The 27,158-nt window shown below is 39.6% G+C and overlaps 2 protein-coding genes across 2 annotated transcripts; both read right to left on the bottom strand.

Annotated features, from left to right (window-relative positions):
- Nucleotides 1–17,446: 17,446 nt before the first annotated feature.
- On the bottom strand, nucleotides 17,447–20,065 carry LOC114475278 (forkhead box protein J1-B-like). Its single transcript, XM_028465969.1, has 5 exons — nucleotides 19,958–20,065; nucleotides 19,135–19,358; nucleotides 18,336–18,540; nucleotides 18,052–18,214; nucleotides 17,447–17,985 (listed from the first exon to the last, which is right to left on the bottom strand). Exons 2-5 carry the CDS (start codon nucleotides 19,314–19,316, stop codon nucleotides 17,447–17,449), a joined length of 1,089 nt encoding a protein of 362 aa, XP_028321770.1. The 5' UTR covers nucleotides 19,317–19,358; nucleotides 19,958–20,065.
- Nucleotides 20,066–21,162: 1,097 nt separating this feature from the next.
- LOC114475277 (forkhead box protein J1-B-like) lies at nucleotides 21,163–23,691 on the bottom strand. The gene is made up of 5 exons (XM_028465968.1): nucleotides 23,584–23,691; nucleotides 22,761–22,984; nucleotides 21,962–22,166; nucleotides 21,678–21,840; nucleotides 21,163–21,611 (listed from the first exon to the last, which is right to left on the bottom strand). Exons 2-5 carry the CDS (start codon nucleotides 22,940–22,942, stop codon nucleotides 21,163–21,165), a joined length of 999 nt encoding a protein of 332 aa, XP_028321769.1. The 5' UTR covers nucleotides 22,943–22,984; nucleotides 23,584–23,691.
- Nucleotides 23,692–27,158: the final 3,467 nt, after the last annotated feature.

Below are 27,158 nucleotides of genomic sequence, written 5' to 3'. Positions count from 1 at the left end.
AGTTGCTATGAGTACATAGGCAATTACTTTTCAAACAAGAAGTCCTGGTTTAATGTGCAGAAAAAGGATAAACCTTGCTAGGGAAAGCACTCTTCGGGGGATAGTGGTCCACCTGATTTGATACATGCTTGGTAACCGAATACCGTTCTGAACAAATTTCTACGTTCCCTTAGAGTGAGGGTTATTAGAGGTTGCGTGCTCCGTTCAATCTTAGAGGTGCCCAAAAAAGTCCTGACAGTCTGCGTTGGTGTTTATAATTCTCCTGCTAATTCGGAGGGTTTTTATATCTCCGGAGTAACGAGTGGTCGAGTTTGAAATTCTCCCAGCTTTATATTTTAAATAAAGTCACAGGTTGAGAGGTTACCCTTCCCCCATACTCCTCCCAGCTTTATATTTTTCTTAAAGTCAGAAGTTGGAAGGTTCCCCTGGAAATTCTCCCAGTTTTATATTTTCATAAGGCCAGGTTGAGAGGGTCTCCGGCTAATTCAGATATTTGTTTTAAGTTTCTGGAATCTGCAGCTGTTGAGAGTTTCCCCCAGGTTCGGTACCGGGGTTGAGTTTGTTATTGAGGCACGGCCGTGCGAGTTCTGCCTGATCAGCAGCTAGTAGACTGTCAGTACTACCAGGGGCAATAATCTAAATGTAGACTCCGCAAAGGCGTAAGTAAAAAGGAGCGTACCTCTTAGTAATCAGACGATACCAGTGAAAAGCAATTAATTAACACTAAAAGGTTGCCAAGCATGGGGGGGCAATAAGAGCTCATTGACCCCGAGAGACGAGGTGGACTGGCTATCGCCGCTGGTGGGTTAGATGAGACCTATATTCTACTTAGACACTATGCAGCAAAACCTTGTGAATGCATGGACGTGAAAATTGAGGCATGAACGTGTGCGTTGCATGAGTGACTGAATGATGACACGTTACGTATGCCTGAGAGAACCGCGTTGTGAGTGCGAATGTGCCGTGAACGTGTCATTGAGTGATTGACCGATGAATGGCTGTTTGACTACACATGTTCCTCTGTTTCACCTTCCTTTCCTCCTGGGTTTTGATGCACTAGATCTTCTCCCTGTTTTTGCCAATTATGTAGTGGGGTGTTCAGAAAACACTGCTGCTTGTTAAAAGAACTATGGTTTTAGGCCTTGGGCCTTCTAAAAAGTTTACCAGGTTTTAAAGGTTTTTTTTCTGGGTGTTTAAAAACACCAAATGACGTTTTTTTTATATATGATACCACTTTCAGTGGAATGACTGGTTTTGACCTTGACTGACCTTACTGTTCATGTTCAGTGTCCATGTTTTTTGTTGTTGTATGTGTATACTCGTTGTTGTGTGCACTTGTCTATGTCTTCGTCTTAGTTGTCGTTATTGTGTAGCTTTTTCCAAAATACAGGTCGCTGGCTGTATACTCAAAGGAGACGAATCAGATCCAACTAAAGAAAAGAGATATTTTAAATTATTCATTTAAGTCTTAATGTTTTCCTCACTTTCTGTTTCTGAGTGTTTCCTAACAGACAATGCCACCGCCTTCTCGACTCCGATCCTGCCTCCCCCAGCCGCCATGCCTGGTCACTGCTCTTATGATGAAGGATGAGAATTAAAGGGAAGTATTGTCCATAACTGTAACTGGGAAGCAAAGGGGAAATAGATTGAAATAGACACGTGACAATATGACATATTCTGGATGTTCTAACATAATATCTATTCCAGAGACTACAGAGACTTCCAATCCAACTGCAAAAGTGGGGACAGATCTTCAAATTTCCAAAGGGAGCGTACAGTTGACCCTGGCTTTGACCTTTTAAGGCTGAGGAGGAGGAGGTCGAGGAGGCTGGAGGGCACAAAGGCAGGCAGACACAAGAGAGAGGAAAACGGAGACACATCCAAAATGATCAGATAAGTGATTTTCCAATGATATTTATCATATGGTTTTAAGAATCCAAATGTATTCTTATGTAAAAAAGGGAAGGGAGCGGGCCAACGTCCCTCTGATTTCTTGATTTATATTTTATCATAGGAAAATATACCTCAAAACCCTCCAACTATTTTCTTCTTGTTCCACCAGCACTTAGCGTGCAAGACCAAAAAACACCTTCACTGGGTTTAGACACTTTTAAGGGAAAAATTAAGTGTTCTCAACATTGGGTTGGTGGCCCAATCTGGGTCGTCTGAGATTTAAAAAGGGTCCTCCTGAAATTCTTGATAATTGATTGAAATAAGAGATAGTTTAAAGTTAAGTAATTTCCAAGCATTTAAGGAAGCTCTCCAAACCGTGCTGGGGCTCGTCACCCCTACGAATGGGATAAATACAGAGAGCAAAAGACAATATGATTGTTCGACTCAACTTAACTTTAATTCTGTCTAACCTTAAAGGGCCAATAATCTTGCTAAACTCTGGTTCAGACACAGAATAGGAGACACTTTTGCCACCAATTGACCTTCAAAATTAAGTAATTTACATCTCGAATAATAATTATGAGGGAAAATAATGAAATAAATGAACTGACAAATTCAGCTCTATAAAAGAATTAGGCTATGTAATTAGGTGTGGAGTGTTAACATTATTCAGAATAAATAAAGGATAGAATAAGATTTCTCCTTCACAAATAAGAGATAGCAAAGAAAAATAAAACAAACAATTTAAATAAATAAATAAATAACATTATTTATCTTTCAGCCTCATATTTTCCCACTCGCGTGCGAATGCTACAGATAACATTGAGCTAGCTCACTAACCCACACCTAACCATTGTGTGATTGTGCAGCAGCACCTTTTAGGATCTGAAAAGCTCTCAGATCCTGACCTCTGACCTGTCTCTGCCTTCCTGGCCATACTAACTATTCATTTAGTTAGTTAACTAAACCTAACACCCCTAAACTTTTATTCTATTCTATTCTATTCTATTCTATTCTATTCTATTTTTTTCTATTTTATTTTTTTCTATTTTATTTTATTTTATTTTATTTTATTTTATTTTATTTTATTTTATTTTATTTTGGGTGAGTTTTGTTTTGGTGTTTTTCCCCCCCCTTCTGTCCAGGTACCAGCTAAAGCCTACCAGGTACCAGGTACCAGCTAAAGCCTCAGTAGTGGGATCGCGCATGTGTTCAGGTACCAGCCAATCCCAAGAGTTCTGTTTTGGTGTTTTTCCCCCCCTTCTGTTCAGGTACCAGCCGATCCCAAGAGAGGTTGCCAGGTGTGTGGAGACTACCCTTCCTCAGACAACAACCAATCATCTACAACGCCGACCGGAAATGAACGACCCACACGGCAGTGAAGGTCGCGGAGCGGGCGACATGGATCCAAGATGATTGCTGACACCAGCTGATGCTGAGACGGAGGCTGACCGAACAATGAAGGGGGAACCGACAAGGCCACTGAGATTTTCTTTTTCACGACACACACAAGAAAACGCTCTAGAACAAGGGCCTAGCTTTGTTTATAAGCCACACCAAATGCTCATAGCTAGGTTGAGGGTGGACAACCTCACACCTAGCTGCAGGAATACAGTCATAAACCCTTCTGCTATGATTGAGGAAAATACTCAAGGTTCTTCACTCATGGTGCCGCCAATCAAGTGCGGTGATTCTAACCATGCTATTGGTTACCCCAGTTACCACTGAACTCAGCCGATGAAGACGAGTGATGTCCTTGATGCAAATGATGATTTTTGCTTATCTAGATGTAATAAAGGATGATTTTTGATGATTCATGCCATTGATAATAATGATGAAGAAGTTTATTTCCACATTTTCTTGATATATCTGTGCCTCACAAAAGTTAACCCTGAATATAATAATTTTGTTTCTTGATTTGGTCGTTGAGGGCGACCAAAAGTGGGGAATGTTATGGTCATTTTTATATTCATCATCATATCGTCAAATGTATGTTCATGTGTACAATTTGTCATGTTTTAATACATGATGACTGCATTACTCTTTACACTTTTGAACAGCTGAATCATGATTAAACAGTACAGATCGTATTATTCTCAGTGCAGCACAGAGTCTCTGCTCACATGCAGATATACACTGACGCACACACTTATCAAGGACAGATAAGAGTGGCGCCCGATCTTCCTCACTTTTATACATGTCTTCATCATCCTCCAACATTTTCACTGTGGGAGCATCTGACTCCCTCCCTTTTGTCTCTCAGGGTTGGGACCTTTTCTTATCTGTATAAAACCTTAAGCTGAAACTGTTAGAGGGCGCGGCACTTCCTTCGGACCTCCGGCCGGGACGGTCACTTCTTTTGTTCCATCTTGTACCTTTTTTCTTAGTTTAGAATAAACTTTTTTTATATAAAATCATCAATGCTTCTCCTGGACTCCATCATTCAACCAGAGCAATAAATCATGTCTCCAAATGAGGTCAACCGTAAATTCAGCCGTAACAAAAGCAATTGTTAAAGTTTTATAAACATCAATTCTACTTCATGACCATCCAACTAATGTTTATGATGCTCTGCACAGTGTTTATGAACCATTTACAAAGTATTATAAACATCTGTTCCAACTTTACAATAACTATCTAGATAATGATTGTAGACGGTTTATAAACTAATTATTAACCATTAGTAAAGTATTAAGTATCTAAAACATGTTTATAGAGGCTTTATAAATCATTAGTATATGATTATAATCTTCAGTTCCAACTTTATAATAACCATCCAAATAATAATACACTTCATAAAACATTTATAAACCATTGACAAATATCTGGTCCATGTGTCTCTGTAATGTTTATAGATGTTTTATCAACCATAATCAAAATGTACTAATCTTTGGTTCATCATTAACAAACACTTTATAAGGTGTATAAAATGTTGTGTGCGTCAATAAACAGTTAATATGATATAAATTATAGCATTACAAATCATTAAGACATTAACTATTTCATTCAATACATTTTATTGTTTGTTAACAGTAAATAACTACTAACTAAAAGTTAATTTACTATATATTTACCCTATACAGATTATAAAGTGTTACTAATATAACAATTAAAAACATATTCTACTATAGTTTTATTCTCAGAAAATGCTTTTATCTACTTTAACATTTTACAACACTGCACGGTGTTACAATTAACCCACAGTTGTAGAAATCCATCACTTCAGTACATCTGACAAATGCTTTGTTAAGAAACTCAATAAATATATCATAAATCACTTTGTTCAAAAATACATGAAATAGGTGAACAGGGGAAGGTGAGCGTAGAACAATAAGATGTTTCTGGAAGCTTTGTCTCCTCTTCATCACTCTTTGGCATCAGCGACTCCTCCTCCTGTGATGGCGAAGATGACTTAGTTTTCTGGTCTGTTGAGACTATTCACAATAAGAGAGAATATTTTAGGAAAAATTACATTAGTTTCACTTTGGAAAACTTAGTCTTGGTCGATTTACGAATGACCTATGGACCCTAACATTTCAATGTATGCTGATGATCCAACAATACTGTACATAGCAAAAACCACAATATCTGAACTTAGTAGTGTTTTAAATCAGGAGATTCAAGCAGTAGTGAAATGGATAAGCAGCAATAAATTAGTTCTTAATATCTCTAAAACAAATAGCATTGTATTTGGAACAAATACTACGTTACTGAAGAAACCCAAACTGAAATTCCATATAAATGATGTGACTGTAGAACAAGTACATGAAACCAAACTTTGAGGAATAATATTTGATAGTAAATTAACTTCATCTAAACACACATACACACACTGCAAAATTGAGCAGAATAAGGCAGCACGATGTCTACTGCGTTGTCCAAACCAAACCAGCGTAAATCACAGACATAACTGTCTTTCACGGTTAAATATAAGGAACAGACTTATTGCCTCATGCCGGCTCCAGTGCCTGCTCCCCACACCAGGCCGCCTCCCCTGGCTTCCCTCTCTGCTGCTGCTGCTCTGTGGGCCCGACACACTTGTGTCAGGGGAACACTCTGCCTGGACCCTCATCCAGGTCCCCCGCCACCCTCCCTGAAAGGGTTTTTGGAGAGTTTTGAACCCGCTCCTTAAGGATGAGTTCTATTTAGTTTTGTTTGTTTAGCCCTTGTGGTCTTTTAGTTTTTCTGTGAGTCTTTGCTTTTTCTATTTTCAAGTATGTTGTCTTGTGTTAACTCTTGTCTCTGTGTTTCCAGGGATTCCTGCTTGTGGCTCCCCCCCCCCCCAGTGATGTCGGTGTGCTTGCTTTGTGACTGATTAGCTCCCTCATGTTTCCACTCAGCTTTTGCTGGAGTTTTGAAATGAAATAGAAAACTACCAACATTTGGGTCTGCTTTTGGGTCCACACCAACCCCTACCCCTGACAGAAAGTTCTGTGACGTACAGGACCATGGTGACATGGAACTGTTAAATAAACAATCATCCGATTGTCATTTTTTATTCAAGTATCTATTCTTTTACTTGAGTACTGAACACTAGTATTTTTGGCACCCTTGCAAAAAACACAAATTAGACCATTATGTGAGGTACTCAGTGCCCTATCCTTTCAGGGACCTGATCCGTAATAAATCTTGCCACATTTCCCTGGCATACAGTAAACATCTCATCTATAAAATTAAATAAAAAGGAAGAGATAAAATCTTGTATAAATGGAACTTAATTTATTTTCCCACAAAGGCACCTTTATATAAAATATATGTTCTGCAAAAATGTGCAATTATTTGTGAAATTAAATAACACAAATTCATTCAAATCAAAATAATAAACAAATCTCTAAGTATAGCTACATTAATGAACTGCAAAACTGAGAAAATACCCAGCATTCAATGCTGTTTTGGTGCCGTGCATTCACTTTAATCTGATTGGTCGACTATGATGTGATGCATTTCATTGTTTTCTGGTCATTTCATTTTTCATAGTTTCACAATGTCTGTTGATCATTTTAAAACAAAAAATTAAAATGTACTCAGTAACTGTTGGGTGCAGAAATGTAACAAATTACTTCTTTTAAAACGAACTTAAGCACAAGTCAAATCACTGATTTAGAAACATACTCAAAAAAGTTCAAGCACCCATAAAAGCAACTCAATTACAGTAACGTGAGTACTTGTAATCCGTTACTTTCATCTCTGATTAAGTATTACTAGCTTCTGAAATATCTTTGTTTGAATTTAGACTAACACATCACTATTATTTAAGCCCAAAATATTCACGCAGCGTGTCCTTCATTGTGTCATTTTTTAGGGCGAGCTGTGTCGGTTTGATGTCATCATCCTTGACTTTCAGTGAAAAAGTGAAAAAAAAATAATAATTTACAGTCCCAGGGAACAAAGCAGGTTATGGAAGAAATGTCCATGTCAGTTATTTCATTTTATATATTTATCTATTTATTTAGCACACATTAGGAAAACTAATATATAAACAAAGTTCACAAAAATTGATCTCAAAAGACAAATGAAAATACTGGACAAAATATTATTGAAGATCAAAAAAGAAGTACAAACTTAAAACATATATACATATTGTAATGACTCGAGGGTTTAGTGTTCATGCTGTTGAACTGTTATTTTATCATTGTTCCTATCTTTCATGTTTTTGTCATTATTGTCATAGCAACGGGATGGGAGTGGGCCTGGGGGGAGGGGTTATGAGCGAGTGGGATGCTGAAAGCCTTAATCCAGGGTTGGGGGTACGGTCTCTGTCTCTACTGTGACCTCCACCCATGGCTGCACCTCTCCTACCCCTGACTGCTCGGAGAATAACATCAAGGACTGATCCAGATTCACCAAATGCTGTTGGTCCTGATGCTGATGGAGATACTGCAGAGGCATTTGGAGCTCTGCTAGGTTCACTGTGTCATCCATGGTGGTGGCACACAGTTCCATGTGGCCGTAGGACAGCTGGTGGTTCATGACATCTTCTCCTCCTCCTCCTCCCCAACACCTTGCCAGCTCTCCTGTTGGTTGCTGAATCCCCTCCAACCCACAGCAGGACCCTAACAGCAGCAGTGTCCAAATCCTCTAAGGTGCTACAATGACCACCAACAATGTCATTACACGCAGCTGAAAGAATGTCAAAATCCAGCGGCGTCTCTGTAGACCTCATGGTCCCTCTATTGTCTGTAGACGACAGGGGCATCTGTTAAGGACTCACACCTTCAATAGAAGAAGAAGTTTTTGCAGTGCCCTGATAGCCCTGAAGAAGTTCCCTGGGTGTGTAGATCCTGTTGACAAACATGTCTAAATGCTCTGGGTCGATTTGCCAAACTCTTCCCTTGCCGGACTTGTCTTTCTGTCGAGGGACGTTTTTGAAACACTTCTTGAGGGACAAGAAGTGACGAATAGAGTTCTGTAACAATAAAAACAATAAAAACAAGATTTTATGACAAAGTCATTGAGCACATATGAGTAAGTGATGAGAAATGAAGGGAAATGGATACTCATAATTAATAAAAGAGGGTGTTGGTTACCTGCCAGCTGGGCTTTGCATGTCTGTAGTAGCAGAAGTTCTCTTTGATCCACTTATAGATGGTGGACAAAGTGACTTCGTGCTGTTCGCTAGCCTGCATGGCCATGAAGATGAGACAGGTGTAGGAATGAGGTGGTCTGACATTGGGGTTGGTCTTGTAGTCCACCTCCACCAGAGGGACGGGCTGCATCTGGATGCGAGGGTACCTGGGTTGGGGTCAATTACATTTTTTGGTTAGATTTACGTTTTCAATTACCCATATTCAAATTACAATTCAATTACAATTACAGTAACCAGCATTTTTCCAATCACAATTAAACTACAATTATTGTTAACCTCAGAAAGTCAATTACAATGACATCTTCAATTACTTAAGTTCATATACAATAATCACAATTACAGAGAATGTAATAAATAAGTTTCATAATCAATGAAAATACAGGTTTTAATATTTTTGCTGTGGGCGTCTGAGGCTTTTTTGTATCAGTATAACCCAAGATAAAATGTGAGAAAGCTTGAAATGAAACAAATTTTAATAATTGTTAACTACATGTGTAGAACTGAACATAAAACTGTAACATGGTTCCTCAGGTTTGCATTTAATTATAATTGACAATTTGTCTAGAATTTTTATGGCAATTACAATTACAATGTCAAGTATTTAAACTCAGTTAAAATGTTATTGTGACTACGACATGGCAACTGATTTGTTATATTAAAATTAGAATTAGAATTAAAGCCGCGAGCGGCGTCATAGGTTCCGATGAAGCGGCCGGGGGCGGTAACCCACGGTCACGTATACCACTGTTGGGGATTTGGGAATTGGCCTGGAGTTGTAAGCGTTTTCGTATAACGGCGTAGTTATGGCAAAGGATTTTCCTGTGTCATGATAGGCCCCTCCCACTTTTCACAGCCTTCTCTATTTGCCATAGCAATGTGCTTCCATCTAATAAGATTCAGCCTACAGTGTTTTGAAGTCAACACGACATGTCGTCTGTCCGCTACAGCTGCTCTTGTAGGACGACCACAAAAGCGGCGCCCTCTGAGAACGCAAGGCATTGTGGGTAAATTGGTTATCGTTTGTTGTTTAGCTCTGGACAGTGATCGTGTGTATCAAATATGAAGCAGTTTGAACTTTGCACTCTAGAGTTATAAGCGTTTTCGTATAACGGCGTAGTTATGGCGAAAGATTTTCCTGTGTGATTATAGGCCCCTCCCACTGGCCATGATGGGTAATTTGGTCATCGAGCGTTGTTTATGGATGGACAAACATCGTGTGTATCAAATATGAAGCAGTTTGAACTTTGCATTGGAGCGTTATAAGCATTTTCCTATTATAGCGTGCTGATGGCGAAGGATTCTCCCGTGTCATTATAGGCCCCTCCCACTGATCACAGCCTGTTTTTTCTTCCATAGCAATTTGCTACCCTCTGTGTAGGTTCATCCTACTGTGTTTTGAAGCTGCTGCTCGTGTAGGACGACCACAGAAGCGGCGCCCTCTGAGAACGCAAGGCATTGTGGGTAAATTGGTTATCGTTTGTTGTTTAGCTGTGGACAGTGATCGTGTGTATCAAATATGAAGCAGTTTGAACTTTGCATTCTAGAGTTATAAGCTTTTTCCTAGAACGGCGTCCTGTAAATGCTAACCGTGTACATGACCTTAAATGACACCGGTCGAAAACACAAGGCATGATGGGAAATGTTTGAAAGCAGTCATGACCAAGCTTGGGCACATGTCCTTTGTGTGAAATTTGAAGCTGATCGAAGTTTGTGTGTCAGAGTTATGTAGATTTGGAATTTTTTGCGTGCTAACGAAAATTAGCATTGCATTTTTGTGGCGGCGCCACGACCAAACCGTGACAGATACGAAAATTCTTTCGATAACTTTTCATCTTCAATGGGTCCTATGTGGTGTTGCCAAGTTTTAAGCGAATCGGATGAATCCCCTCCGACTAGATAGCGCAGATGCGTTTCGAGGGCGAAACGCCATTTTTGACCTTTGACCCAAGATGGCTGACTTCCTGTTTGGTTTTGGGCGGGGTCACAATGTAACTTTTTGCTCATTCTGGGGCGAAGACTACATGTGGCGATTTTCGTGCAAATCGGTCAGATCTAGCGGTCGTGTGGTTGCATCGTTTGTTTTGGCGGCGAAAACGCACGCTATGCGTGCGTTTTCTGTCCGTTTTTTTTCACGCCACCAAATTATCAAATTTTTCGCCAGGCCTGAGGTGCGTGCAAATTTCGGTGAGTTTTCGGGCATTTTTAGGGGGTCGAATTAGCGATCAAAGGCGGGCGGGGTATAATAATAATAATAGGAAATTAAAGCCGCGAGCGGCGTCATAGGTTCCGATGAAGCGGCCGGGGGCGGTAACCCACGGTCACGTATACCACTGTTGGGGATTTGGGAATTGGCCTAGAGTTATAAGCGTTTTCGTATAACGGTGTAGTTATGGCGAGGGATTTTCCTGTGTCATGATAGGCCCCTCCCACTTTTCACAGCCTGCTCTATTTGCCATAGCAATGTGCTTCCATCTAATAAGATTCATCCTACAGTGTTTTGAAGTCAACACGACATGTCGTCTTGCAGCTAGAGCTGCTGGTGTAGGACAGCCCAAGAAGCGGCGCCCTCTGAGAGCGCAAGGCATTGTGGGTGTTTTTGGTTATCGTTTGTTGTTTGGGGCTGTACGGTCATCATGTGTATCAAATATGAAGCAGTTTGAACTTTGCACTCTAGAGTTATAAGCGTTTTCGTATAACGGCGTAGTTATGGCGAGGGATTTTCCTGTGTGATTATAGGCCCCTCCCACTGGCCATGATGGGTAATTTGGTCATCGAGAGTTGTTCATCGATGGACAATCATCGTGTGTATCAAATATGAAGCAGTTTGAATTTGCATTGGAGCGCTATAAGAAATTTCCTATTATAGCGTGTTGATGGCGAAGAATTTTCCAGTGACATTTTAGGCCACTCCCACTGACCACAGTCTGTTTTTTCTTCCATATTAATTTGCTCCCCTCTGTGTAGGTTCATCCTACAGTGTTTTCAAGTCAACACGACATATCGTCTGTCCACTACAGCTGCTCGTGTAGGACGACCACAGAAGCGGCGCCCTCTGAGAACGCAAGGCATTGTGGGTAAATTGGTTATCGTTTGTTGTTTAGCTCTGGACAGTGATCGTGTGTATCAAATATGAAGCAGTTTGAACTTTGCACTCTAGAGTTATAAGCGTTTTCGTATTACGGCGTAGTTATGGCGAAGGATTTTCCTGTGTCATGATAGGCCCCTCCCACTTTTCAAAGCCTGCTCTATTTGCCATAGCAATGTGCTTCCATCTAATAAGATTCATCCTACAGTGTTTTGAAGTCAACACGACATATCGTCTGTCCGCTACAGCTGCTCGTGTAGGACGACCACAGAAGCGGCGCCCTCTGAGAACGCAAGGCATTGTGGGTTAATTGGTTATCGTTTGTTGTTTAGCTCTGGACAGTGATCGTGTGTATCAAATATGAAGCAGTTTGAACTTTGCACTCTAGAGTTATAAGCGTTTTCGTATAACGGCGTAGTTATGGCGAGGGATTTTCTTGTGTCATTATAGGCCCCTCCCACTGGCCATGATGGGTAATTTGGTCATCGAGCGTTGTTTATGGATGGACAATCATCGTGTGTATCAAATATGAAGCAGTTTGAACTTTGCATTGAAGCGTTATAAGCATTTTCCTATTATAGCGTGCTGATGGCGAAGGATTCTCCCGTGTCATTGTAGGCCCCTCCCACTGATCACAGCCTGTTTTTTCTTCCATAGCAATTTGCTCCCCTCTGTGTAGGTTCATCCTACAGTGTTTTGAAGTCAACACGACATATCGTCTGTCCGCTACAGCTGCTCGTGTAGGACGACCACAGAAGCGGCGCCCTCTGAGAACGCAAGGCATTGTGGGTAAATTGGTTATCGTTTGTTGTTTAGCTCTGGACAGTGATCGTGTGTATCAAATATGAAGCAGTTTGAACTTTGCAATCTAGAGTTATAAGCGTTTTTGTATAACGGCGTAGTTATGGCGAGGGATTTTCCTGTGTCATGATAGGCCCCTCCCACTTTTCACAGCCTGCTCTATTTGCCATAGCAATGTGCTTCCATCAAATAAGATTCATCCTACAGTGTTTTGAAGTCAACACGACATGTCGTCTTGCCGCTAGAATTGCTGGCGTGGGACGGCCCAAGAAGCGGCGCCCTCTGAGAGCGCAAGGCATTGTGGGTATCTTTGGTTATCGTTTGTTGTTTGGGGCTGTACGGTCATCATGTGTATCAAATATGAAGCACTTTGAACTTTGCATTCTGGAGTTGTAAGCGTTTTCGTAAAACGGCGTAGTTATGGCGAAGGACTTTCCTGTGTCATGATAGGCCCCTCCCACTCGCCATGATGGGTAATTTGGTCATCGAGCGTTGTTTATGGATGGACAATCATCGTGTGTATCAAATATGAAGCAGTTTGAACTTTGCATTGGAGCGTTATAAGCATTTTCCTATTACAGCGTGTTGATGGCGAAGAATTTTCCAGTGTCATTATAGGCCCCTCCCACTGACCAGTCTGTTGTTTCTTCAATAGGAATTTGCTCCCCTCTGTGTAGGTTCATCCTACAGTGTTTTGAAGTCAACACGACATATCGTCTGTCCGCTACAGCTGCTCGTGTAGGACGACCACAAAAGCGGCGCCCTCTGAGAACGCAAGGCATTGTGGGTAAATTGGTTATCGTTTGTTGTTTAGCTCTGGACAGTGATCGTGTGTATCAAATATGAAGCAGTTTGAACTTTGCACTCTAGAGTTATAAGCGTTTTCGTATAACGGCGTAGTTATGGCGAGGGATTTTCCTGTGTCATGATAGGCCCCTCCCACTTTTCACAGCCTGCTCTATTTGCCATAGAAATGTGCTTCCATCTAATAAGATTCATCCTACAGTGTTTTGAAGTCCACACGACATATCGTCTGTCCGCTACAGCTGCTCGTGTTGGACGACCACAGAAGCGGCGCCCTCTGAGAACGCAAGGCATTATGGGTAAATTGGTTATGGAGTTTTGTTTATGGCTGGACAGTCGTCGTGTGTATCAAATATGAAGCAGTTTGAATTTAGCATTCTAGAGTTATAAGCTTTTTCCTATTACAGCGTGCTGATGGCGAAGGATTCTCCTGTGTCATGATAGGCCCCTCCCACTTTTCACAGCCTGGTATATTTTCCATCGCAATGTGCTTCCACCTAATAAGATTCATCCTACAGTGTTTTCAAGTCAACACGACATATCGTCTGTCCGCTACAGCTGCTCGTGTTGGACGACCACATAAGTGGCGCCCTCTGAGAACGCAAGGCATTATGGGTAAATTGGTTCTCGAGTTTTGTTTATGGCTGTACGGTCATCATGTGTATCAAATATGAAGCAGTTTGAACTTTGCATTCTAGAGTTATAAGCTTTTTCGAATAACGGCGTAGTTATGGCGAGGGATTTTCATGTGTCATTATAGGCCCCTCCCACTGGCCATGATGGGTAATTTGGTCATCGAGCGTTGTTCATGGATGGACAATCATCGTGTGTATCAAATATGAAGCAGTTTGAACTTTGCATTGAAGCGTTATAAGCATTTTCCTATTATAGCGTGCTGATGGTGAAGGATTCTCCCGTGTCATTATAGGCCCCTCCCACTGATCACAGCCTGTTTTTTCTTCCATAGCAATTTGCTACCCTCTGTGTAGGTTCATCCTACAGTGTTTTGAAGTCAACACGACATATCGTCTGTCCGCTACAGCTGCTCGTGTAGGCCGACCACAGAAGCGGCGCCCACTGAGAACGCAAGGCATTGTGGGTAAATTGGTTATCGTTTGTTGTTTAGCTCTGGACAGTGATCGTGTGTATCAAATATGAAGCAGTTTGAACTTTGCACTCTAGAGTTATAAGCGTTTTCGTATAACGGCGTAGTTATGGCGAGGGATTTTCCTGTGTCATGATAGGCCCCTCCCACTTTTCACAGCCTGCTCTATTTGCCATAGCAATGTGCTTCCATCTAATAAGATTCATCCTACAGTGTTTTGAAGTCAACACGACATATCGTCTGTCCGCTACAGCTGCTCGTGTAGGACGACCCCAGAAGCGGCGCCCTCTGAGAACGCAAGGCATTGTGGGTAAATTGGTTATCGTTTGTTGTTTAGCTGTGGACAGTGATCGTGTGTATCAAATATGAAGCAGTTTGAACTTTGCATTCTAGAGTTATAAGCTTTTTCCTAGAACGGCGTCCTGTAAATGCTAACCGTGTACATGACCTTAAATGACACCGGTCGAAAACACAAGGCATGATGGGAAATGTTTGAAAGCAGTCATGACCAAGCTTGGGCACATGTCCTTTGTGTGAAATTTGAAGCTGATCGAAGTTTGTGTGTCAGAGTTATGTAGATTTGGAATTTTTTGCGTGCTAACGAAAATTAGCATTGCATTTTTGTGGCGGCGCCACGACCAAACCGTGACAGATACGAAAATTCTTTCGATAACTTTTCATCTTCAATGGGTCCTATGTGGTGTTGCCAAGTTTTAAGCGAATCGGATGAATCCCCTCAGACTAGATAGCGCAGATGCGTTTCGAGGGCGAAACGCCATTTTTGACCTTTGACCCAAGATGGCTGACTTCCTGTTTGGTTTTGGGCGGGGTCACAATGTAACTTTTTGCTCATTCTGGGGCGAAGACTACATGTGGCGATTTTCGTGCAAATCGGTCAGACCTAGCGGTCGTGTGGTTGCATCGTTTGTTTTGGCGGCAAAAACGCACGCTACGCGTGCGTTTTCTGTCCGTTTTTTTTCACGCCACCAAATTATCAAATTTTTCGCCAGGCCTGAGGTGCGTGCAAATTTCGGTGAGTTTTCGGGCATTTTTAGGGGGTCGAATTAGCGATCAAAGGCTGGCGGGGTATAATAATAATAATAGGAAATAAAAGCGAAAACAATAGGTTCCTCTGTCCCATTTTGGGACATCGGAACCTAATTACGACATAATTGTAATTAATCATCAATTGCGCGATTACAATTATAATTGACCCCAACCCTGGTACCTGGAGAACAGGGGACCCCCGGGGCTGCTGGGCCGCTCCGGGTCTGCAATGATCATGGAAAAGTTGTGGAGCCAGTCGAGGCTGGTCAGGCAGTCATCAAGGGGGGCAGGACCGGACCCCTGGACATGACCCTTCGGATACATCCCCAACCTGTCCGCCTTAAACCTTTTGGCTTTAGGCATCGTCAACACCGGTCTCCTGGTTTGAGACTGAAGATGTTCAAACTGGCATGGAAAATGAAAGAGTGGAAAAATCAACATAAACAAATACATCAAAAAATACCAGTTTGCTGCAGCTTGGTTCTTAACCAGAACAATGAGGTCAGAACACATTAGTCTTTAGTCAGTTTTATGTGGAGCTGAATGTAAAAACTTGGTCACTGTTTCATAGCTGACATACTTTGAACGTTGAGCTCACTTTCACCACATTTAGCTCATTTTTCTTTCATTTGAGAGACAAATTATTGTAAAATAGCATGTTTTATGTCATTGTTAAAAATGTGTACACAAGAAAAATAAATATAACAGTAATTGTTAAATTGTAACATAAATGTTAAATTTAAATGTAAAGTTAAATCTAAATCTAAATTATACATTTTTATCTAAATCTAAAAACCTGAACTCACATGGATTATAACTACATTTTCAATATTATAAAAGAAACAATATTTAAATTTTAATTTTCACTAGATTCAGGAATTTATCTGAATAAATAACTATATTTGCAATATTACAAGTCCAGCAGTATTTACTAACTTGTTTCAGGAATATCCCTGAATGAATCATTAAAGTTTACAATATTACAAAAAGTTTTGGTCACAAACCTTGGTCACTGCTGACCTCTGTTGGTCAGTGTTTATGGGCTGGTTTTAAGGATATTAAACCTCCTTTAGTCGTATCTGAGAGTCTTTAGTGCTGTCACTGTTGTTGATCCTGCTGTAAAACTCACACTGCGGTTAATTCTGATCATCTTTCATCTTTTAGAATGCGTTACCATGACGATCTGTAAACACTGAGCTGCATTTAAAGCTAAACCGCCTGGTTTTGGCTCTATTGCCACTAGTGGGAAAATCAAAAAATGCATGATTATGAGCGGGGCTCCTGTAGCACTTTTAGCTTGATAAACAAATCTCTAAGTATAGCTACATTAATGAACTGCAAAACTGACAAAATACCCAGCATTCAATGCTGTTTTGGTGCCGTGCATTCACTTTAATCTGATTGGTCGACTATGATGTGATGCATTTCATTGTTTTCTGGTCATTTCATTTTTCATAGTTTCACATTGTCTGTTGATCATTTTAAAACAAAAAATTAAAATGTACTCAGTAACTGTTGGGTGCAGAAATGTAACAAATTACTTCTTTTAAAACGAACTTAAGCACAAGTCAAATCACTGATTTAGAAACATACTCAAAAAAGTACAAGCACCCATAAAAGAAACTCAATTACAGTAACGTGAGTACTTGTAATCAGTTACTTTCATCTCTGATTAAGTATTACTAGCTTCTGAAATATCTTTGTTTGAATTTAGACTAACACATCACTATTATTTAAGCCCAAAATATTCACGCAGCGTGTCTTTCATTGTGTCATTTTTTAGGGCGAGCTGTGTCGGTTTGATCTCATCATCCTTGACTTTCAGTGAAAAAGTGAAAAAAAATAATAATTTACAGTCCCAGGGAACAAAGCAGGTTATGGAAGAAATGTCCATGTCAGTTATTTCATTTTATATATTTATTTATTTATTTAGCACACATTAGCAAAACTAATATATAAACAAAGTTCACAAAAATTGATCTCAAAAGACAAATGAAAATACTGGACAAAATTTTATTGAAGATCAAAAAAGAAGTACAAACTTAAAACATATATACATATTGTAATGACTCGAGGACTTAGTGTTCATGCTGTTGAACTGTTATTTTATCATTGTTCCTATCTTTCATGTTTTTGTCATTATTGTCATAGCAACGGGATGGGAGTGGGCCTGGGGGGAGGGGTTATGAGCGAGTGGGATGCTGAAAACCCCTTGATCCAGGGTTGGGGGTACGGTCTCTGTCTCCACTGTGACCTCCACCCATGGCTGCACCTCTCCTACCCCTGACTGCTCGGAGAATAACATCAAGGACTGATCCAGATTCACCAAATGCTGTTGGTCCTGATGCTGATGGAGATACTGCAGAGGCATTTGGAGCTCTGCTAGGTTCACTGTGTCATCCATGGTGGTGGCACACAGGTCCATGTGGCTGTAGGACAGCTGGTGGTTCATGACATCTTCTCCTCCTCCTCCTCCTCCCCAACACCTTGCCAGCTCTCCTGTTGGTTGCTGAATCCCCTCCACCTCACATTTCAGGACCCTAACAGCATCAGTGTCCAAATCCTCTAAGGTGCTACAATGACCACCAACAATGTCATTACACGCAGCTGAAAGAATGTCAAAATCCAGCGGCGTCTCTGTGGACCTCGTGGTCCCTCTATTGTCTGTAGACGACAGGGGCATCTGTTAAGGACTCACACCTTCAATAAAAGAAGAAGTGTTTGCAGTGCCCTGATAGCCCTGAAGAAGTTCCCTGGGTCTGTAGATCCTGTTGACAAACATGTCTAAATGCTCTGGGTCGATTTGCCAAACTCTTCCCTTGCCGGACTTGTCTTTCTGTCGAGGGACGTTTTTGAAGCACTTCTTGAGGGACAAGAAGTGACGAATAGAGTTCTGTAACAATAAAAACAATAAAAACAAGATTTTATGACAAAGTCATTGAGCAAATATGAGTAAGTGATGAGAAATGAAGGGAAATGGATACTCATAATTAATAAAAGAGGGTGTTGGTTACCTGCCAGCTGGGCTTTGCATGTCTGTAGTAGCAGAAGTTCTCTTTGATCCACTTATAGATGGTGGACAAAGGGACTTCGTGCTGTTCGCTAGCCTGCATGGCCATGAAGATGAGACAGGTGTAGGAATGAGGTGGTCTGACATTGGGGTTGGTCTTGTAGTCCACCTCCACCAGAGGGACGGGCTGCATCTGGATGCGAGGGTACCTGGGTTGGGGTCAATTACATTTTTTGGTTAGATTTACGTTTTCAATTACCCATATTCAAATTACAATTCAATTACAATTACAGTAACCAGCATTTTTCCAATCACAATTAAACTACAATTATTGTTAACCTCAGAAAGTCAATTACAATGACATCTTCAATTACTAAAGTTCATATACAATAATCACAATTACAGAGAATGTAATAAATAAGTTTCATAATCAATGAAAATACAGGTTTTAATATTTTTGCTGTGGGCGTCTGAGGCTTTTTTGTATCAGTATAACCCAAGATAAAATGTGAGAAAGCTTGAAATGAAACAAATTTTAATAATTGTTAACTACATGTGTAGAACTGAACATAAAACTGTAACATGGTTCCTCAGGTTTGCATTTAATTATAATTGACAATTTGTCTAGAATTTTTATGGCAATTACAATTACAATGTGAAGTATTTAAACTCAGTTAAAATGTTATTGTGACTACGACATGGCAACTGATTTGTTATATTACAATTAGAATTAGAATTATGCCATAATTGTAATTAATCATCAATTGCGCGATTACAATTATAATTGACCCCAACCCTGGTACCTGGAGAACAGGGGACCCCCGGGGCTGCTGGGCCGCTCCGGGTCTGCAATGATCATGGAAAAGTTGTGGAGCCAGTCGAGGCTGGTCAGGCAGTCATCAAGGGGGGCAGGACCGGACCCCTGGACATGACCCTTCGGATACATCCCCAACCTGTCCGCCTTAAACCTTTTGGCTTTAGGCATCGTCAACACCGGTCTCCTGGTTTGAGACTGAAGATGTTCAAACTGGCATGGAAAATGAAAGAGTGGAAAAATCAACATAAACAAATACATCAAAAAATACCAGTTTGCTGCAGCTTGGTTCTTAACCAGAACAATGAGGTCAGAACACATTAGTCTTTAGTCAGTTTTATGTGGAGCTGAATGTAAAAACTTGGTCACTGTTTCATAGCTGACATACTTTGAACGTTGAGCTCACTTTCACCACATTTAGCTTATTTTTCTTTCATTTGAGAGACAAATTATTGTAAAATAGCATGTTTTATGTCATTGTTAAAAATGTGTACACAAGAAAAATAAATATAACAGTAATTGTTAAATTGTAACATAAATGTTAAATTTAAATGTAAAGTTAAATCTAAATCTAAATTATACATTTTTATCTAAATCTAAAAACGTGAACTCACATGGATTATAACTACATTTTCAATATTATAAAAGAAACAATATTTAAATTTTAATTTTCACTAGATTCAGGAATTTATCTGAATAAATAACTATATTTGCAATATTACAAGTCCAGCAGTATTTACTAACTTGTTTCAGGAATATCCCTGAATGAATCATTAAAGTTTACAATATTACAAAAAGTTTTGGTCACAAACCTTGGTCACTGCTGACCTCTGTTGGTCAGTGTTTATGGGCTGGTTTTAAGGATATTAAACCTCCTTTAGTCGTATCTGAGAGTCTTTAGTGCTGTCACTGTTGTTGATACTGCTGTAAAACTCACACTGCGGTTAATTCTGATCATCTTTCATCTTTTAGAATGCGTTACCATGACTACCTGTAAACAATGAGCTGCATTTAAAGCTAAACCGCCTGGTTTTGGCTCTATTGCCACTAGTGGGAAAATCAAAAAATGCATGATTATGAGCGGGGCTCCTGTAGCACTTTTAGCTTGATAAACAAATCTCTAAGTATAGCTACATTAATGAACTGCAAAACTGACAAAATACCCAGCATTCAATGCTGTTTTGGTGCCGTGCATTCACTTTAATCTGATTGGTCGACTATGATGTGATGCATTTCATTTTTTTCTGGTCATTTCATTTTTCATAGTTTCACAATGTCTGTTGATCATTTTAAAACAAAAAATTAAAATGTACTCAGTAACTGTTGGGTGCAGAAATGTAACAAATTACTTCTTTTAAAACGAACTTAAGCACAAGTCAAATCACTGATTTAGAAACATACTCAAAAAAGTACAAGCACCCATAAAAGAAACTCAATTACAGTAACGTGAGTACTTGTAATCAGTTACTTTCATCTCTGATTAAGTATTACTAGCTTCTGAAATATCTTTGTTTGAATTTAGACTAACACATCACTATTATTTAAGCCCAAAATATTCACGCAGCGTGTCTTTCATTGTGTCATTTTTTAGGGCGAGCTGTGTCGGTTTGATGTCATCATCCTTGACTTTCAGTGAAAAAGTGAAAAAAAATAATAATTTACAGTCCCAGGGAACAAAGCAGGTTATGGAAGAAATGTCCATGTCAGTTATTTCATTTTATATAATATTTATTTATTTAGCACACATTAGGAAAACTAATATATAAACAAAGTTCACAAAAATTGATCTCAAAAGACAAATGAAAATACTGGACAAAATATTATTGAAGATCAAAAAAGAAGTACAAACTTAAAACATATATACATATTGTAATGTCTCGAGGACTTAGTGTTCATGCTGTTGAACTGTTATTTTATCATTGTTCCTATCTTTCATGTTTTTGTCATTATTGTCATAGCAACGGGATGGGAGTGGGCCTGGGGGGAGGGGTTATGAGCGAGTGGGATGCTGAAAGCCTTAATCCAGGGTTGGGGGTACGGTCTCTGTCTCCACTGTGACCTCCACCCATGGCTGCACCTCTCCTACCCCTGACTGCTCGGAGAATAACATCAAGGACTGATCCAGATTCACCAAATGCTGTTGGTCCTGATGCTGATGGAGATACTGCAGAGGCATTTGGAGCTCTGCTAGGTTCACTGTGTCATCCATGGTGGTGGCACACAGGTCCATGTGGCCGTAGGACAGCTGGTGGATCATGACATCTTCTCCTCCTCCTCCTCCCCAACACCTTGCCAGCTCTCCTGTTGGTTGCTGAATCCCCTCCACCTCACATTCCAGGACCCTAACAGCATCAGTGTCCAAATCCTCTAAGGTGCTACAATGACCACCAACAATGTCATTACACGCAGCTGAAAGAATGTCAAAATCCAGCGGCGTCTCTGTGGACCTCGTGGTCCCTCTATTGTCTGTAGACGACAGGGGCATCTGTTAAGGACTCACACCTTCAATAAAAGAAGAAGTGTTTGCAGTGCCCTGATAGCCCTGAAGAAATTCCCTGGGTCTGTAGATCCTGTTGACAAACATGTCTAAATGCTCTGGGTCGATTTGCCAAACTCTTCCCTTGCCGGACTTGTCTTTCTGTCGAGGGACGTTTTTGAAACACTTCTTGAGGGACAAGAAGTGACGAATAGAGTTCTGTAACAATAAAAACAATAAAAACAAGATTTTATGACAAAGTCATTGAGCAAATATGAGTAAGTGATGAGAAATGAAGGGAAATGGATACTCATAATTAATAAAAGAGGGTGTTGGTTACCTGCCAGCTGGGCTTTGCATGTCTGTAGTAGCAGAAGTTCTCTTTGATCCACTTATAGATGGTGGACAAAGGGACTTCGTGCTGTTCGCTAGCCTGCATGGCCATGAAGATGAGACAGGTGTAGGAATGAGGTGGTCTGACATTGGGGTTGGTCTTGTAGTCCACCTCCACCAGAGGGACGGGCTGCATCTGGATGCGAGGGTACCTGGGTTGGGGTCAATTACATTTTTTGGTTAGATTTACGTTTTCAATTACCCATATTCAAATTACAATTCAATTACAATTACAGTAACCAGCATTTTTCCAATCACAATTAAACTACAATTATTGTTAACCTCAGAAAGTCAATTACAATGACATCTTCAATTACTAAAGTTCATATACAATAATCACAATTACAGAGAATGTAATAAATAAGTTTCATAATCAATGAAAATACAGGTTTTAATATTTTTGCTGTGGGCGTCTGAGGCTTTTTTGTATCAGTATAACCCAAGATAAAATGTGAGAAAGCTTGAAATGAAACAAATTTTAATAATTGTTAACTACATGTGTAGAACTGAACATAAAACTGTAACATGGTTCCTCAGGTTTGCATTTAATTATAATTGACAATTTGTCTAGAATTTTTATGGCAATTACAATTACAATGTCAAGTATTTAAACTCAGTTAAAATGTTATTGTGACTACGACATGGCAACTGATTTGTTATATTACAATTAGAATTAGAATTACGCCATAATTGTAATTAATCATCAATTGCGCGATTTCAATTATAATTGACCCCAACCCTGGTACCTGGAGAACAGGGGACCCCCGGGGCTGCTGGGCCGCTCCGGGTCTGCAATGATCATGGAAAAGTTGTGGAGCCAGTCGAGGCTGGTCAGGCAGTCATCAAGGGGGGCAGGACCGGACCCCTGGACATGACCCTTCGGATACATCCCCAACCTGTCCGCCTTAAACCTTTTGGCTTTAGGCATCGTCAACACCGGTCTCCTGGTTTGAGACTGAAGATGTTCAAACTGGCATGGAAAATGAAAGAGTGGAAAAATCAACATAAACAAATACATCAAAAAATACCAGTTTGCTGCAGCTTGGTTCTTAACCAGAACAATGAGGTCAGAACACATTAGTCTTTAGTCAGTTTTATGTGGAGCTGAATGTAAAAACTTGGTCACTGTTTAGTAGCTGACATACTTTGAACGTTGAGCTCACTTTCACCACATTTAGCTCATTTTTCTTTCATTTGAGAGACAAATTATTGTAAAATAGCATGTTTTATGTCATTGTTAAAAATGTGTACACAAGAAAAATAAATATAACAGTAATTGTTAAATTGTAACATAAATGTTAAATTTAAATGTAAAGTTAAATCTAAATCTAAATTATACATTTTTATCTAAATCTAAAAACGTGAACTCACATGGATTATAACTACATTTTCAATATTATAAAAGAAACAATATTTAAATTTTAATTTTCACTAGATTCAGGAATTTATCTGAATAAATAACTATATTTGCAATATTACAAGTCCAGCAGTATTTACTAACTTGTTTCAGGAATATCCCTGAATGAATCATTAAAGTTTACAATATTACAAAAAGTTTTGGTCACAAACCTTGGTCACTGCTGACCTCTGTTGGTCAGTGTTTATGGGCTGGTTTTAAGGATATTAAACCTCCTTTAGTCGTATCTGAGAGTCTTTAGTGCTGTCACTGTTGTTGATACTGCTGTAAAACTCACACTGCGGTTAATTCTGATCATCTTTCATCTTTTAGAATGCGTTACCATGACGATCTGTAAACACTGCGCTGCATTTAAAGCTAAACCGCCTGGTTTTGGCTCTATTGCCACTAGTGGGAAAATCAAAAAATGCATGATTATGAGCGGGGCTCCTGTAGCACTTTTAGCTTGATAAACAAATCTCTAAGTATAGCTACATTAATGAACTGCAAAACTGACAAAATACCCAGCATTCAATGCTGTTTTGGTGCCGTGCATTCACTTTAATCTGATTGGTCGACTATGATGTGATGCATTTCATTGTTTTCTGGTCATTTCATTTTTCATAGTTTCACAATGTCTGTTGATCATTTTAAAACAAAAAATTAAAATGTACTCAGTAACTGTTGGGTGCAGAAATGTAACAAATTACTTCTTTTAAAACGAACTTAAGCACAAGTCAAATCACTGATTTAGAAACATACTCAAAAAAGTACAAGCACCCATAAAAGAAACTCAATTACAGTAACGTGAGTACTTGTAATCAGTTACTTTCATCTCTGATTAAGTATTACTAGCTTCTGAAATATCTTTGTTTGAATTTAGACTAACACATCACTATTATTTAAGCCCAAAATATTCACGCAGCGTGTCTTTCATTGTGTCATTTTTTAGGGCGAGCTGTGTCGGTTTGATGTCATCATCCTTGACTTTCAGTGAAAAAGTGAAAAAAAATAATAATTTACAGTCCCAGGGAACAAAGCAGGTTATGGAAGAAATGTCCATGTCAGTTATTTCATTTTATATAATATTTATTTATTTAGCACACATTAGGAAAACTAATATATAAACAAAGTTCACAAAAATTGATCTCAAATAACAAATGAAAATACTGGACAAAATATTATTGAAGATCAAAAAAGAAGTACAAACTTAAAACATATATACATATTGTAATGTCTCGAGGACTTAGTGTTCATGCTGTTGAACTGTTATTTTATCATTGTTCCTATCTTTCATGTTTTTGTCATTATTGTCATAGCAACGGGATGGGAGTGGGCCTGGGGGGAGGGGTTATGAGCGAGTGGGATGCTGAAAGCCTTAATCCAGGGTTGGGGGTACGGTCTCTGTCTCCACTGTGACCTCCACCCATGGCTGCACCTCTCCTACCCCTGACTGCTCGGAGAATAACATCAAGGACTGATCCAGATTCACCAAATGCTGTTGGTCCTGATGCTGATGGAGATACTGCAGAGGCATTTGGAGCTCTGCTAGGTTCACTGTGTCATCCATGGTGGTGGCACACAGGTCCATGTGGCCGTAGGACAGCTGGTGGATCATGACATCTTCTCCTCCTCCTCCTCCCCAACACCTTGCCAGCTCTCCTGTTGGTTGCTGAATCCCCTCCACCTCACATTTCAGGACCCTAACAGCATCAGTGTCCAAATCCTCTAAGGTGCTACAATGACCACCAACAATGTCATTACACGCAGCTGCAAGAAATGTCAAAATCCAGCGGCGTCTCTGTAGACCTCGTGGTCCCTCTATTGTCTGTAGACGACAGGGGCATCTGTTAAGGACTCACACCTTCAACAGAAGAAGAAGTTTTTGCAGTGCCCTGATAGCCCTGAAGAAGTTCCCTGGGTGTGTAGATCCTGTTGACAAACATGTCTATATACTCTGGGTCGATTTGCCAAACTCTTTCCTTGCCGGACTCGTCTTTTTGTCCAGTGACGTTTTTGAAACACTTCTTGAGGGACAAGAAGTGACGAATAGAGTTCTGTAACAATAAAAACAATAAAAACAAGATTTTATGACAAAGTCATTGAGCAAATATGAGTAAGTGATGAGAAATGAAGGGAAATGGATACTCATAATTAATAAAAGAGGGTGTTGGTTACCTGCCAGCTGGGCTTTGCATGTCTGTAGTAGCAGAAGTTCTCTTTGATCCACTTATAGATGGTGGACAAAGTGACTTCGTGCTGTTCGCTAGCCTGCATGGCCATGAAGATGAGACAGGTGTAGGAATGAGGTGGTCTGACATTGGGGTTGGTCTTGTAGTCCACCTCCACCAGAGGGACGGGCTGCATCTGGATGCGAGGGTACCTGGGTTGGGGTCAATTACATTTTTTGGTTAGATTTACGTTTTCAATTACCCATATTCAAATTACAATTCAATTACAATTACAGTAACCAGCATTTTTCCAATCACAATTAAATTACAATTATTGTTAACCTCAGAAAGTCAATTACAATGACATCTTCAATTACTAAAGTTCATATACAATAATCACAATTACAGAGAATGTAATAAATAAGTTTCATAATCAATGAAAATACAGGTTTTAATATTTTTGCTGTGGGCGTCTGAGGCTTTTTTGTATCAGTATAACCCAAGATAAAATGTGAGAAAGCTTGAAATGAAACAAATTTTAATAATTGTTAACTACATGTGTAGAACTGAACAAAAAACTGTAACATGGTTCCTCAGGTTTGCATTTAATTATAATTGACAATTTGTCTAGAATTTTTATGGCAATTACAATTACAATGTCAAGTATTTAAACTCAGTTAAAATGTTATTGTGACTACGACATGGCAACTGATTTGTTATATTACAATTAGAATTAGAATTACGACATAATTGTAATTAATCATCAATTGCGCGATTACAATTATAATTGACCCCAACCCTGGTACCTGGAGAACAGGGGACCCCCGGGGCTGCTGGGCCGCTCCGGGTCTGCAATGATCATGGAAAAGTTGTGGAGCCAGTCGAGGCTGGTCAGGCAGTCATCAAGGGGGGCAGGACCGGACCCCTGGACATGACCCTTCGGATACATCCCCAACCTGTCCGCCTTAAACCTTTTGGCTTTAGGCATCGTCAACACCGGTCTCCTGGTTTGAGACTGAAGATGTTCAAACTGGCATGGAAAATGAAAGAGTGGAAAAATCAACATAAACAAATACATCAAAAAATACCAGTTTGCTGCAGCTTGGTTCTTAACCAGAACAATGAGGTCAGAACACATTAGTCTTTAGTCAGTTTTATGTGGAGCTGAATGTAAAAACTTGGTCACTGTTTCATAGCTGACATACTTTGAACGTTGAGCTCACTTTCACCACATTTAGCTCATTTTTCTTTCATTTGAGAGACAAATTAATGTAAAATAGCATGTTTTATGTCATTGTTAAAAATGTGTACACAAGAAAAATAAATATAACAGTAATTGTTAAATTGTAACATAAATGTTAAATTTAAATGTAAAGTTGAATCTAAATCTAAATTATACATTTTTATCTAAATCTAAAAACGTGAACTCACATGGATTATAACTACATTTTCAATATTATAAAAGAAACAATATTTAAATTTTAATTTTCACTAGATTCAGGAATTTATCTGAATAAATAACTATATTTGCAATATTACAAGTCCAGCAGTATTTACTAACTTGTTTCAGGAATATC

This window comes from Gouania willdenowi, chromosome 14 (assembly GCF_900634775.1).
Source record: "Gouania willdenowi chromosome 14, fGouWil2.1, whole genome shotgun sequence".
NCBI lineage: Eukaryota > Metazoa > Chordata > Actinopteri > Blenniiformes > Gobiesocidae > Gouania > Gouania willdenowi.
This window is presented reverse-complemented; position numbering and strand designations above follow the sequence as displayed.

Excerpts from the sequence above, each read along its gene's own strand:
- LOC114475277 (XM_028465968.1), bottom strand. The coding sequence starts at position 22,942 with ATGCCTAAAGCCAAAAGGTTTAAGGCGGACAGGTTGGGGATGTATCCG. Across the intron at positions 22,167-22,760 it reads GGGGGTCCCCTGTTCTCCAG|GTACCCTCGCATCCAGATGC; the intron begins GTACCAGGGTTG and ends ACCCCAACCCAG. Across the intron at positions 21,841-21,961 it reads ATGCAAAGCCCAGCTGGCAG|AACTCTATTCGTCACTTCTT; the intron begins GTAACCAACACC and ends TTATTGTTACAG.
- LOC114475278 (XM_028465969.1), bottom strand. The coding sequence starts at position 19,316 with ATGCCTAAAGCCAAAAGGTTTAAGGCGGACAGGTTGGGGATGTATCCG. Across the intron at positions 18,541-19,134 it reads GGGGGTCCCCTGTTCTCCAG|GTACCCTCGCATCCAGATGC; the intron begins GTACCAGGGTTG and ends ACCCCAACCCAG. Across the intron at positions 17,986-18,051 it reads ACTTCTTCAGGGCTATCAGG|ACAATAGAGGGACCACGAGG; the intron begins GCACTGCAAACA and ends TGTCGTCTACAG.